General features: G+C 57.2%; 5 protein-coding genes across 5 annotated transcripts; all 5 read right to left on the bottom strand.

The window, feature by feature from the left end:
* Positions 1-193: 193 nt before the first annotated feature.
* SETTUDRAFT_73160 (uncharacterized protein) lies at positions 194-2,167 on the bottom strand (the record flags this gene model as incomplete). Its single annotated transcript, XM_008026977.1, has 1 exon — positions 194-2,167. A coding segment is annotated over one exon (1,974 nt), but the record flags the coding sequence as incomplete, so codon positions are not given.
* A 2,718-nt stretch (positions 2,168-4,885) lies between these two features.
* SETTUDRAFT_88112 (uncharacterized protein) lies at positions 4,886-6,651 on the bottom strand (the record flags this gene model as incomplete). Its single annotated transcript, XM_008027664.1, has 2 exons — positions 4,886-6,338; positions 6,395-6,651. The coding sequence occupies 2 exons, from the start codon at positions 6,649-6,651 to the stop codon at positions 4,886-4,888; spliced, it is 1,710 nt and encodes a 569-aa protein (XP_008025855.1).
* Positions 6,652-9,175: 2,524 nt separating this feature from the next.
* SETTUDRAFT_87476 (uncharacterized protein) lies at positions 9,176-10,441 on the bottom strand (the record flags this gene model as incomplete). Its single annotated transcript, XM_008027663.1, has 3 exons — positions 9,176-9,978; positions 10,026-10,304; positions 10,357-10,441. 3 exons carry the CDS (start codon positions 10,439-10,441, stop codon positions 9,176-9,178), a joined length of 1,167 nt encoding a protein of 388 aa, XP_008025854.1.
* Positions 10,442-10,470: 29 nt separating this feature from the next.
* SETTUDRAFT_136282 (uncharacterized protein) lies at positions 10,471-11,390 on the bottom strand. The gene is made up of 2 exons (XM_008027662.1): positions 11,187-11,390; positions 10,471-11,131 (listed from the first exon to the last, which is right to left on the bottom strand). The coding sequence occupies exons 1-2, from the start codon at positions 11,375-11,377 to the stop codon at positions 10,615-10,617; spliced, it is 708 nt and encodes a 235-aa protein (XP_008025853.1). The 5' UTR covers positions 11,378-11,390; the 3' UTR covers positions 10,471-10,614.
* A 320-nt stretch (positions 11,391-11,710) lies between these two features.
* On the bottom strand, positions 11,711-12,308 carry SETTUDRAFT_19977 (uncharacterized protein; the record flags this gene model as incomplete). Its single annotated transcript, XM_008026788.1, has 2 exons — positions 11,711-12,159; positions 12,248-12,308. The coding sequence occupies 2 exons, from the start codon at positions 12,306-12,308 to the stop codon at positions 11,711-11,713; spliced, it is 510 nt and encodes a 169-aa protein (XP_008024979.1).
* Positions 12,309-12,870: the final 562 nt, after the last annotated feature.

The following is a 12,870-nucleotide window of genomic DNA, read 5'->3' as shown; positions in this document are numbered from 1 at the left end:
TAGTGCTGACGAGGCAACAGGGTGTAGGCAGAGGCAATCGCGCCGACGTGCCTGCGTATAAACACAGACCCATGGATGAGGTGAGACGGATGCCCAGAATAACTCGCACTTGACCCGGGGATCCACATAGTTACGCCATTGTGCCGTGACCTCATGCCATTATTCCCTGAATCATGCTCTACCGGAGCGTCGATTGCACATCATCAACTGTTCTCTGGAGCACATCCTCGAGCCTCCACCTTGGGGGCTTGGGGACCCTTTCTTTTCCATCTGCCGCGCTCATCTCCTCGAGTTCCTCGGGCTCGGCACCACCGGCGACACCAGAGCTAAACTTCAACTGCAGAAGCTCGCCAACCTGGTCGCAAGCCGTAAGCATGCGGTCGAGATCATCCTTGGTATGCGCCGCGCTAACACAGAAGCGGGCTCGTGATGATACCAGGGGCGTAGCGGGGTAGCCGACAACGACAACGGAGATTTTACGCTTGAGCATCTCGTGGGAGAAGGCGGGCATCTTGGCAGGGTTGTAGAGCATGACGGGAATGATGGGCGAGTCGTCGTGACCGTAGACAATGAAGCCGAGACGCTTGAGACCCAATCGAAGGTAACGAGAGTTGAAGCACAAACGCTGCAGCCGCTCTTCACCCTGTCCCGGTACTATTGAGCCATCGATGATGCGGAGAGCAGAGGCAATTTGGACGAGGACGGGCGGTGCAGGTGACTCAGCAAACAGCATGGCTGCATTGCAACTCCGTAGCTTGTCAATAATGTGCTTCTCGGCTGCAATGTAACCACCGTTGGCACCAAAGGACTTGGTGAGGGTACCCATAAGAATATCGACTTCGGCGGGGTCAATATCAAAGTAGTCGCATACACCGCGTCCGCGAGGGCCAACACCACCAACAGAGTGGGCTTCGTCAACGAAAAGGTGGAACTTGTACTTGTGCTTCAGGCTGATGATGCCGGGAAGGTTGCACATGGTGCCCTCCATGGAGTAGAGCCCTTCGACAGCGACCAGAATCTTCTTCCATGGGCGGTGTGTGCGGGGCTGTCCTTGGGAGATGGCTTCGCGGAGCTTGCGCTCAAGATCGCGCATGTCGTTGTGCTTGAACATGGTAACCATGGCTCCTGAGAGACGGGCGCCGAAACGGATAGACGAGTGGTTGAGCTCATCAGAGATCATGAGGCAGCCCTTGCCAACAATGGTGGGGAATGTGGTGGCGTTGGTAACGAAACCCATGGAAAAGACCATTGAAGCAGGCTTGCCGACAAACTTGGCAATGAGATCCTCGACCTCGACAGTAAGCTCCGAAGTACCGCTATCTGAGCGGGGACTAGCCATTGCAATGCCGTATTTCCTGATGGAAGCTTCGGCAGCATCCGCACAAGGACCTTCTGACTGGGCGAATCCCAGGTAGTTGTACGAGCTCATGTTCAAGGTCTCGGTCGTGGTTCCCAGCATCTTGAAAGTATTGTTTCCATCGTCGGACTTGCGGTCGAGCACAGTGATGAAGCGTCCGGGGACGCCGGTAGTGGGGCGCGAAAAGCAGTCGTTGATGCGCATCTTCAAGCGCCTCGTGTAGAAGTTGTCAAAGTCGCTGTTGAGAGGTGCATATCCGTCCTTCTCCTGCAAATGGCTGTAGTGTTGCTTCCTGAAGCGCTTGCCGAAGAAGTCGCGGACATGTCCGAATACTATTAGGATTAAGTAGCTGATGTATGTAGTGAGAAGGAAATAATATGGCGGCTCGTCCTCGATGGGGTCGCCGAACTCGCCCTCGAACTTGCTGTGGTAGCGGTGTTTTGGAGATCCAAGAGGACCAAACTGGGCATGGGCTCGTGCCACTCGACGCTGCTCGTCTGGACAAGGAGGCTGAAAGAGCGTCTTGGCTTCGGTGGGCATCTTCTCTCCGGTGGCAGTGGTGAGGTTGATGGTGGGGAGAGAGATTTGCGAGGGCGAGGGCGAGTTGAGGAGGGCCTGCTGCTGGGCGGCCAAGGCCTCGCGGAGTACAGCGGCTTCTGAGCGCGACTTGGGCGAGCCGCCGAAGAGCGAGGTGAATTTGCTGCCCTTGGGGAAGGATGCGCGGCGGGCGGGGTCGCGCTTCTCGTTGAGGGGATCGAGGGGGTGAGTAGGGGTATTGGAGGCGAACGGGTTTATGCTACGAGCAGGCATGGCAGCAATTGCTCCGAGAAGACGCTGACGGGTCGAGTGAAGCTACACAAAAGACTGGGTGTGTGGTCCAGAGGTCGAGTATGGTCCCTGGCCACCGAGTTGCAAACGCGTATGTTTGGCGGTGAAGAAGGTGCGAGACTAGACGCGGGACAATCAGCAGGCTACTCGCACGCAGCAAGACTGGGCGGGCAGCAGCAGCAGCGGTACGCAGGCGGGCGGGGGAGGGATGTAGGGAAAAAAACAAAGGAGTGAAGGGTACGGGTGAAGCTTGGTGGAGCTTGGTGGGAGGGGGAAAGCGCGAGACGGAAGTGGTCGCAGTGTCGCCAATGGGAGCCAAACGGGGTCGGGCGGGAGTGTCGGATGGCGTATACCTACGTTATGCAGAGCCAGGCAGAGCGTGTTCCAAACAACAAGAGAATGGATCGTCTACGTCAGACGGGCGGGCAGCAGACGGCGAGTGTGAGTGCGAGTGCGAGTGCGAGTAGCACTTTGACGTCGTCGAGATGCTAAGCGGTGCGGCGTTGGGGCTTGCCAAGGTGTGTGACCGTGTGTGGTGACAGTGAGGGAGCGCTGGTGACGTGGAGACGTGTAAGGCGCGGGCGGGCGGTTGCCCCTGCAGAAAAGCGCGCACAAGTGCAAGCAGGCGCCAGACACCAGACACCAGACACGGTGCAGGGGCGCAGTCAACGAACGACAAGAGACGGACGGGTATGGGGTGCAGCAGAAGAAGGAACAAAAAACCAGCCAGCACGAGGCAGACAGCCAAGGCAAAACAACCGCTGCTGCACGCCGGCCCTTATCAGTGCCGTTAGCAAAGGGGCGTCGGGGGCTTGCTTCAGGAGTAGACACATGGCGGCGCGCGCGTGATTGGCCGGCCGAAATGAGCCGCCCCGTTATGGCCGTGGCCGTGGCCGTGGCCGTGCAGCACCCGGGGCACAGCCACAGCGCCCCGCCACTCACGACCGCCACGGCGTTCCCCTCTGCCACGCACAGAAGAAGGGGAAAATTCGTCTCAGTCTTACATTACACGCCAGCCCGGCATCCAGACCACGCCAGCCCCAAGACCACCGCGCCTGCCCCGTCGATTGACCGTCCCGTTGCGCCGCCCGTGCCTGGCCCTGCACATCCTCCGCATCCTCTCCCTCTCTCACTCACACACACATTCTCGTCGCCGTGCTGCCACACAGCATGAACATGCATGTCGCAGCGTGCCTGACAGCACAACCTGACTTGGCCTGACGGACTGACTGACATAATCAATGCATCCCGCCGTCTCTGTCAGGCACTGTCAGCCGAGCCATGCTGTGCCGCCGCTTATGCACTTGGCCCCAATAAGCTGAGACGCCGTCACACCATCAAGACAGCCAACCAGCCAGCACCGGCGATCTTACAGGCACATTGCCACATTGGGTATTGTCGAAACTCTACTCGACTCCGCAAGTGCTCCTCGTATCCGCATACCCGACCTCTGCGCCGCCGTCGTCGTCTCTGCGCAATGCAAAAAAGCCTCGTCACCCCTCGCCCACCGCCCGCTGCTATGCGCTACACGCCCTTCTATTGGATGCCTTAGCACGCGCAATCTGAAAACGCTCGCTTGCTTGCTGCTCGACGGCCTGGCCCGGATGCACCTTCATTTTGCCCCGTCAAATGGGCTCTTGGTCCTGGGTCAATAACGTGCGACCATCATCCTTCGCGAGATTACGATGGACTCCAATCTCGTAACCCGGCATGCCGAAACATGTGTCCATCTTAATTTCACTCCTCTATAATATTGCTGCATTTCCCCCTTCACTCGCACACACTATCCTCTCTGTCTCTCTCTCTCCATCCCCCCCCCTCACTCGCATTCACGTCGGATTGGCCTGGCTTGGTTTGAATTGGTATGATATTGTCACTGATTCTGCTGTAGCAGAAAAGAAAGCACTACAGCATCCGAGACCCTATCCAAAACAACAACTCAAGCACGCGCAGCGGCTTTGCCTTCACATCGCCCCCTGCAACACACCTTCACACACAGAAAAAAAAACCCCCCGTCTTCCTCCACCTGGCAAGAAACGCCAACCCCCACTTTTGAGAGAGACACACACAGACAAAGGAAAAAAAGAGAGAGAGAGAGAGAAAAAGAAGGCTAGCTCGCGGGAACAAGAAGAAGAAAGAAAAAGTGGATGCTAAGTAAGAACAAACCAAAAAGACAGAAATGAAATTCAACAAGGACGACCTGCATTTGTTGCTGACGTCTGTGCAAAAAACACCAGCGCAGGTTGTTCCAGCCCGCCCTCTCTCTGTGTATAGTCCCTAACCGTCCAAGAAGACCATTGCAACGCCATTTCACTAACTAATCCCTGTATGGTGGTCGTCCAATTTTGCATTACGAAGAGAACAAGATGAGTGGTGAATAGTAAAATGCAAGTGTCTTGCAAGGCGCAAGAAACACTGCGAAAAAAAAAGAAAAAGAAAAAAAGGCTGAAAGATGATGCGACATGTCCAACAAATCGGAAGCCAAAACGTGAAGCAAAGCGACACATTAACTACAGGCGCGATAGCAATGAGAACAACGACGACATTGACGCCAAACTGACGCCCAAAGACTGTTTCAAGCCAAAAGGCATCTTCATGGTCCAGCGAGCTTCCTCATTGGAAAACAACGACGACCGGGTATAAGAAGAGCAAGCAATAGGATAAATTGACAAACGCGCGTCGACGGCCGGTGACCGACCCTTACATCTGATGATGCTCGGGCGACAGGCTCGACGGGTCAATCGTGCTGAAAGACACCAAATTTTGCATGTCCAAGTCGTCGTTGTTCTCGTCAAGTAGGGGCGACCTGAAGGGCATGTTGAGGCTTTGCTTGGCATACATGTCCGTCATCTGCAGCGCCTCGTCCGACATGCCATTGTCGTGCGACATGGGGTACACGTCGCCGTGGTTGTCGCGTCCATACGAACCCAGCGGCGGCGACTGGTTGGCAATGATGGGGTCGGGATGGTTCATGGCTGGCATGGGCGAGTGGCCAGGTGCAGAGTGGGGAGGTGGCCCCATGGGCGTGTGCACATAGGGAGGAATGTTGTACGCCCCGTAGTTGGATGCCGGCACGCTCTCGTTGGGCGGGCCCGACGAGTAGAAGGCAGGCGTGCCGTACTCCGAGGGTGAGTTGGTCGTGGTCGCCGACATGGGGTATTGTCGGTAATCCATGCCGTATCCAGCAGACGTGTCGATGCTCAGGTGCGGGCCAATCGGGCCTGCACTCTGCGGTGTCGGCGCGAATATTTCTGGGCTAGGCATGTATGGCGATGGCTCTTGCTGGATCAGGAACGATGGCATGGGGTTGCGAAGCATGGAGAAGTCCATGGCAACAGGCACCGACCGGCTACGCTGGCGCTTGTGGCCACGAGGCTGGAAAGGCGCAGGCGCCAGGTGCGATTCTTGAAACACGGCCATGTGCGGGTGCACCAGGTGGTTGGGTTGTGACGCTGGGCGGTGGTTGATTGGCGACACTGGTGCCGAGACGGCAAAAGCGTTGGGGTCGTACATGTTGTGTCGGTTCTGAAACGATTCCAGTGACACGAGCTTGGCCAGCTGCCCGCTCAACACTTTGGGGTGGCCGCCGAGGTGGTGCACCATGATGTTGGAAGCTTGCTGGTCCTCGGTGAAGTCACCGCACTGGAAGAAACCACCGGAACCAGACGAGTCCATGAAAAAGTTGGGCGGGCGGTTGAGCTCGACAATCAAGCCTCCGGGGCGTTGAGATGCTCCCTCGGCGTTTGCCGTCATGTCGCCGTTCTCTAGCTGGATGTTCTTGATGTACGAGAAGGGGTACTCAATCTTGTAGCCAGCCGAGTCATTGTTGATGTAGTAGGTGATGCAGCACTTCTCGGGCGAGTAGAAGACAACCAGGTCCATTGCGCTTTGGCCCACTCGTCGCCAGCTTCCGATGCTCAGGGAGCGGCAGGCAAAGTGGTGGATGACAACCTTGGAGTTGTTGGCGTCGGTGTTGAGCAACATGCCGCTGCCGTAGGGCATGCCGCCAGTTCGCCCGAGAAAGTTTGTTCCTATCGACTTGCCAGACTCCATGGCCTGGAGGGCGAGATATCTCCGCATCGACTCGGGGATGTCGTTGCAGTCATCACCGTTCTCAATGCTCTTCTTAGCAATGTTCTTGATCTTGGCGCGTCTAGGCAAAGCGTTAGTGACTGGGCACGACTCTCACAGGCAATGCCGTGGTCCTACCGGTTCTGGAACCAGATCTGTACTGAGCGCTCGGTCATGTTGATCTCGGCGGCTATCCGCTCGCGAGTAGCGGCTGTGGGCGTGGGGTTCTTGTTGAATTCCACCTCGAGTGTGACGAGCTGGTCCTGGGTGGCACGCTGCCTCTTCTGGTTTCTCTGCTGCTGCGTGAGGGTGCTCTTGCGCGGCGGTCTGCGGGGGGCAGATGCCTGTGTGGGAGTCGACGTCTGGGCCGGCGGCGATGGTGTAGGGGACACCATGGTTTCGTCGTTGGACAGCATGTCGGGGGGCGAGTGGTGTTGTGAGCGCGGAAGCAAGACTCGATTCGATCGATGCGGGCTAAAAGGGATGTGTGGGTGGGTGGGATAAAGAGGGAGCAGTCGAGCTAACACCTCTGTCTATCGATGTTTCGTAAAGTGTCGTGATCAAGTTGCAGTCCAGGCGAGCGTGGATACAGAGAGCGAAGATAGGCAAGCAGGCGAGTCCAGTGGCACAGAAGCAGGCTTCTGGGGGGGCTGAGACTCGGGACACCGTCCAGGCGCGCGTGCGTATATGTTATGTACGTGTGTATGAATGGAGCTGCTGACCGAGGAGCAGATGGGGGGGGAGGGGGGATAATCGTCCGTAAGCGATTCAAGGCCGACAGGGAGGCAATTGAGAGCGATGTGCGAAAGAGCGGACAGGCAAGGCCTAATGAGGGGATTCTAGAAAGGAACGTGGGCAAAGGCCGAAAGGAGCGGCGGCACTTCGCAGAAGTCGACAGAGAAAGGGAAACGTAGTAGAGCTACCACACCGACAGCAGGGTGACGATGGGGAATCCGGATGTAGGAGCTGGGCCTTGGGTGTGTAGATGAGCGACCGTGGGTGGGAAAGGGGAGATTAAGGGAAGGGGCATGAAGCCGGGGGGAAGGTGCGCGCCGGCTAGCGTGGGCTGGGCAGGGCGCTACGTGGCCCAGGATGGCATCCACAGACTGTTTTAGCCCAACGGCACCACTACCTGGACGCCAGGCGCGAGACCGGTCGTGACGCACAAGGTGCTTTTGTCCTTGCAGCAAACCATGCCGGCTCAACCTTGAACGGCTTCGACGACGCCGCCCTACACCACACTGAGCGACGCTGCCGGGCGCGCGGCACGCCCACGCCCACGCCCGCCGACTGCTGCGAGCGCGCCCGCCATCCGCAACGGCCGAGGCCAGCCACGACGACGTAGCAGCCGAGGCCGCGCCCAGGTACAGCGTGCCCCCCCCATCTGCCCCCTCTGCCCCCTCTCCCTCCCTCCCTCCCTCGAGCCACTCAGCGCCGCGACCAGGGTCGACGACAGCATCCCCTTCCACGGCTCAGGAGACCGCCGTGCGATAGGGCAGCCCTGGCCATGCCCCCCCCCCGCTGCCCTCTCCAGCCATCGCCACAGTTGTCTAAACGAGAGGCTGCATGAAGATGGCTCGCCCGTGGGTGTGCGCGTCAGTCAGGTAGCCAAACAAGACGCTCCACCCGCGGGCAGGAGGCGCTGCCCGTGTCGCGTTTGAGGTCGTCTTGGACTGCTAGTGCTCACGGCGGCGAGGGCGGCGAGGGCGGCGGCGGCACAAAGGCACGACACGGCGCACTGACAGGCCGTTCGAAATGCCTCGCGCCCACTCGCAGCGCCAGGCACAAGTGCAAAGCCAGCCAGCGCGGGAGAGCGCCTCCCCCTCTGCCGCCATGGCTGCCATGTCTCGCCGCCCACACGCCCACACGCCCACACGCCCTCGCACGCCAGCCCGTCTCGCCCACGGGTCTGGCCAGAGCTCTCGTTCTGCCATCGTCATGGCCGCATTCGGGAGGCCTCGTCGCAGATCGCCCGGGTAGGCCGAAGACGAGAAGATCGCGGCCACCGTCCGCGCCGCCCATGTCTGAGCGCATGCAACCTGACACACTCGGCCCAAGCCCCACGGAACAGACGTGATTCAGACGTGGCCAACCTGTGCTGTCGACCTGTTCTCCCATCACGTCGGCGCGTAGTCAGCTCATCGCCCGTCTTGTCGCCCTACAGCTGTCAATCTGCAGTACGGCTCGCTTCCCTGCACTATTGATTGCGAGGCGTGCGCCAGGCGGGGCGGTGTAAATCGTGCAACGCGTCGACGAGTGAGCAACAACAGCCATCAACCCGGAAACTGACTCTTGCCCGACAACATCGGTCCCGGGCCCTCTCGGTACCGGATCTGCACACGCCCTCTTGGGCCCAGGTTTCCACATCCACCCAGCCTTGCGCGCCAGGGACGCTGTACATGTATACTTGACTGTCGCCGCCATCCACCCTTCAGGCCTGTCATATGTCACGCTTCCCGGTGCCTCGTGCGACCCCTCTGCAAACACGCCCAAACACCCCCGAGCTCGTGCTGCCAGCGCCAAATAACCCCCACGATTTGTTTCGACGCTACACCGCCCGGAACACGTCGCGCCATAATGCATACATGTGTACGCGCCCGCTTACTCGAGTCCTGGTCTGGGATGCGCCTGCCGCACCCGCACCCGGCTGAGTCGCTGTCGCTGTCGCACGAGTATCACTTAGTGCCGCTACTGACGTCGTCGTTTGGGCATGTCGTCTTGATGCAACTGGCTTCCAGAAGCCGCTTTAGGCAATGCTTTGACCGCAAATGGCCGGCAAACACACTTCTAGAAGGCCCATCCAAGGGAAGCCATGTCTCATTTCGGCCAGCGCTGAGTGCTGGGTTCCGTTGCCCACGAGTACAGACGGCGGTTCGCACCATGTCGACGCGGCATTGACTCACTGCCGGTGCTCGTCACTCAAGAGGCGTACTGCAGCTCGACACCAATCGATCGGAACATGTGCTCTCTTTTCTTCAGGTCCAGGCTGGCGCCAAGCGTGAAGAGGAGCTCTTTGATTCTGCCTTCCCACAATACTCCGACGCGCCAGTCCTGGTCCACCTTGGCTTTGAGCACTCCAGACACTTCGTCTTTGGGCGAAACCGTCGCATGTTTCCAGTCTGTACGCAGCTTCTTGACGGCCCACTCTACGTCAGACGTGTCGCGTAGACGCCACAGTTCGCATCCCAGCTGCAGCTCGCTTTCATAAGAATAGAAATTGAAGTCGAAGCGAGAACAAAGCGCGAGGTTGGCGCCAGCCTTGACCGCGTACGTCGACGAAAGATTTCCCATCAATGGGTTTAGCGTGAGCGTCATGGTATACGGAAAGCCTGCATGGTTGGGTAACGTGGCGAACCTCAATCCCGTGCTGATGCCTCCGCTCTTGTTGAGTATGCCATAGTACAACTCTGCGCCTGCACTAAAGCGGCCATATGCAGCTTCCGTCTGCTCCACCGTCACGGCTTCTGTGGCCGCAACTCTGGGGTCGGGTCCGAAATTGTAGAGGCCCCGCACGCCCATGAGAGCCGAGTCAGTGCTGTACATGTATTCCGTGCTGTATTTTCCAACGTCGTTTTGTAGAAGCGTAAGGATTGTCCCGCCATTGTGAAGGTTCGAGTCGCTCACGGCGGCGATACGAAGCTGTCGTGTGGGCGCCAGGCGGCGCAGATAGAGTGCTTCCAGCCGAGACTGAGGTAGAAAAACGCGACCGTATAACAGCGTGTCTATATTACTTAGCGGTGCCATGCTTGGACGGGGTGGGCAGCCTCACTCCTGCCGTCTATCCGTTGACCACCATGCCACACTTCCCACCACCATTTTTCGTCGGGTCGCCTCAGCTCTTTGGCATGTTGGTAGCCTCGTACGACATTTTGTATGTCAATCTGCGAAGTCTTGAATTCCTTGCGCAACGGCAGCGAGGAATACAGATACGAAACCGATCCATCGACCACGCCCACGCTGCCCAAGGTGTATGATGTTGCAAAGTTTGGAGCTGCGAGAGAGGATATCTGCATGCGCATTCCTCGGGGAATGTCAAAGTCGAGCAATGCTACAATCTCGAATTAACAAGTCGTCCGGAAAGCCATCCAGCTGTGACGTACCTCGTGCCGACGCGTTCAGTGCGCCATAGGAATTGTCCACATTCCAATGCGATGCCTCGTAGAATGCATGCTGCACACTCTCCATGGCGAGTAGATCCGAACAGTAGCTTTGGTGACAACATAAAAGGGTATAATTGTAATGTGCTCGTAGAGGCGACCTGGACCCTTTTGGCAAAGTCATCTAACATGCATACTTTTGACCCATCAAACCCAACGCCCGTAAACGCCGCCGTCATGCAATTGTATCCAGTCCGAGGCTTATTCTTCCATAGCTCCGACTTCGGTCACCGACTCGGTCGTTTTCGAGTAGTATGCCTTGAGGTCAATCCTAAAGTCGGCCATGGCTACGCCGAACAACTTCAGTAGAGCTGTCTGGTGACTGTTCATTGGCTTGCCCTCTTCGGCGATCGTGTACGGAGCATCCAGAATGACCTTGCCCTTGTCGAGCCTCGTCGGCATGCCCCATTTCCGGATGGTAGTCTCCATGCTATGCGGTAGGGGCACATCTTCCTCCTCTGGCAGCTCTCCACCTCTCGAGTAGACGACTCCAGCAGGCACAGTGAAGGTCTGTGTGGCAACCACACCAGCACGCGCAAAGTCGGTTTGCGAGTAGTTGGCAAAGTATTCTGTAATCTCGCCGGGATCGCGGTTTGTAAACATGAGGCCGACATTGCCGTTGACGTGTTCGGTGAGCTGCGAAAGATTGGTGAGGTGCTCCTCTGCCGGTGTCTGGCCAAGCGCCTTTGCCATTACTTTGGTCTTGCCGAAGAAGAATCTGCGCAACGTTAGTGACACGCGGCACTTCGGCGACTCGGCTTCGCAGCTCATACCGGCTGTCTGAGAACTCAGCGCGCACTTCCTTGAGGTACGAGTTGCGCATGTTTTCCACTGCAAAGACAAAAATGTGCTGGAAGGTATCTGCCGCTTCCTGGACATTGGCAAAAAGCTTCAAAGAGAGCTCCTTGCCCTTCTTGTCCGTCTTGGTGAGGTGGACAACCTTCGCGCGCTTGGACTTGGGCATGTTGGCGGTATTGTTTGGGGTGTCGCGGTCTAGAAGTGGTGCTTGAAAAAAGTTCGAGGTCCGGGTCGCAACTTCCAAAAAATGAGCGGGGAATTTTGGCGAACCACCGATTGGCCCAGCCGCGGCCCAATTCCGATGTGGATCTTTCACGTCGCCCCCCCCCCCAGCTTCAACTCTCTCCCCCTCTACACATTGTTCGCTCGCGATGACTTGTCCATGACAAAGACATGTTGGATTTCTTCACGCCTCTAGCCATGAAGTGTTGACAGCAGAATACTACAGAACCATAATATGCTGACATATAGTCTAAATTGCGGGCCGCTATATAAGCACTTAAAGCACCACCAAAGCAGCCGCGAGACCTCCAAGCATGACGCCAATAGCCTCTGGAAAGTTGATTGCAGCCGCACCCGTTGCTACCGGAGCCGATGCACTTGCCGTGGTCTCTACGGCCGTAGGACTTGTGGCCATAGAAGTCACAGTATGCGACTCGCTGATAGAGCGGGACGAATGAGACGTGTGAGACGAGTGAGACGTGGAAGATGGAGAAGACGGAGAAGACGAAGACAAAGGGAAGGTGGTAGTGGGCTTCAGCGAGGTAAGCGTCGAAAGCGTAGCGTTGGTCATGGCGCTGGAAACGCGCACTGCCGAAGAGCTGGCGCAGGATGAAGTCGTAGAGGGGGCGCCTGAAGCAGTGGGTACAGCAATGGCAGTCGAGGGGTACACGAGACCAGTACTAGCGAAATGGGGCGCCGTGTCTGGATCGAATGTCGGAATAGCGTCTAAAAGCAGAGGTATCAGCAAGCAGTGTGCCTTTTCCCGACCCGCCATGTGCAACGACTCTGCAGGGCAAGCGACATGGAAACTCACATTCCGACTGGTGCGCCAGTGCAACGGCCACGAGGCCCAGTACAGCGATAACAAACTTCATTATTCTTTTCGAGTGTTTCAGTCGTCATTCACCCGGCACAGTCGTTACAACGTTGGTTTCCAGTCGGGGCGAGAAACCAGATTGAGAGGGGCGTTTTCTTTTCTCGCAAGAACGAAAGTCTCGACTTGGTATTGGGGAGAAAGAGAAAAGCAAAGAAAGAATCAAGGAAAGAGAGGAAATTGGCGATGATGATGATGTTTATCAAAAGGAGTTCAGGGAAATCACATAGGTAATGAAGCGAGTGTATGTATAAAACACGCAAGAGCAAACGGCCAACGACCAACGAGAAGCACTACTCACTCACTCACTCACTCACTCACACATACAAACAGACAGGTGCGCGCGCATATACCAAAGAGCAAAAAAAAGGGCACCAAGCTCGCAAACGAACCCAGTCACCGTTCTGCATGGCATACTCGGATCCAACCAGCCTGGACGCCCCCTTCCCCCTTCCCCTTCCCCCTAACGCCCAGACAGCGAGAGCATGAGGACGAGAAACGATTGGGAATTGGCATTACCACCAATAGGCAAAACAAAAGAGAGAGCAGGCCTTGCTTTTACC

This window comes from Exserohilum turcica (genome assembly GCF_000359705.1).
Source record: "Exserohilum turcica Et28A unplaced genomic scaffold SETTUscaffold_2, whole genome shotgun sequence".
Classification (NCBI taxonomy): domain Eukaryota; kingdom Fungi; phylum Ascomycota; class Dothideomycetes; order Pleosporales; family Pleosporaceae; genus Exserohilum; species Exserohilum turcicum.
Note: the sequence above shows the minus strand (reverse complement) of the source record. Positions and strands in the feature narration are given on the sequence as shown.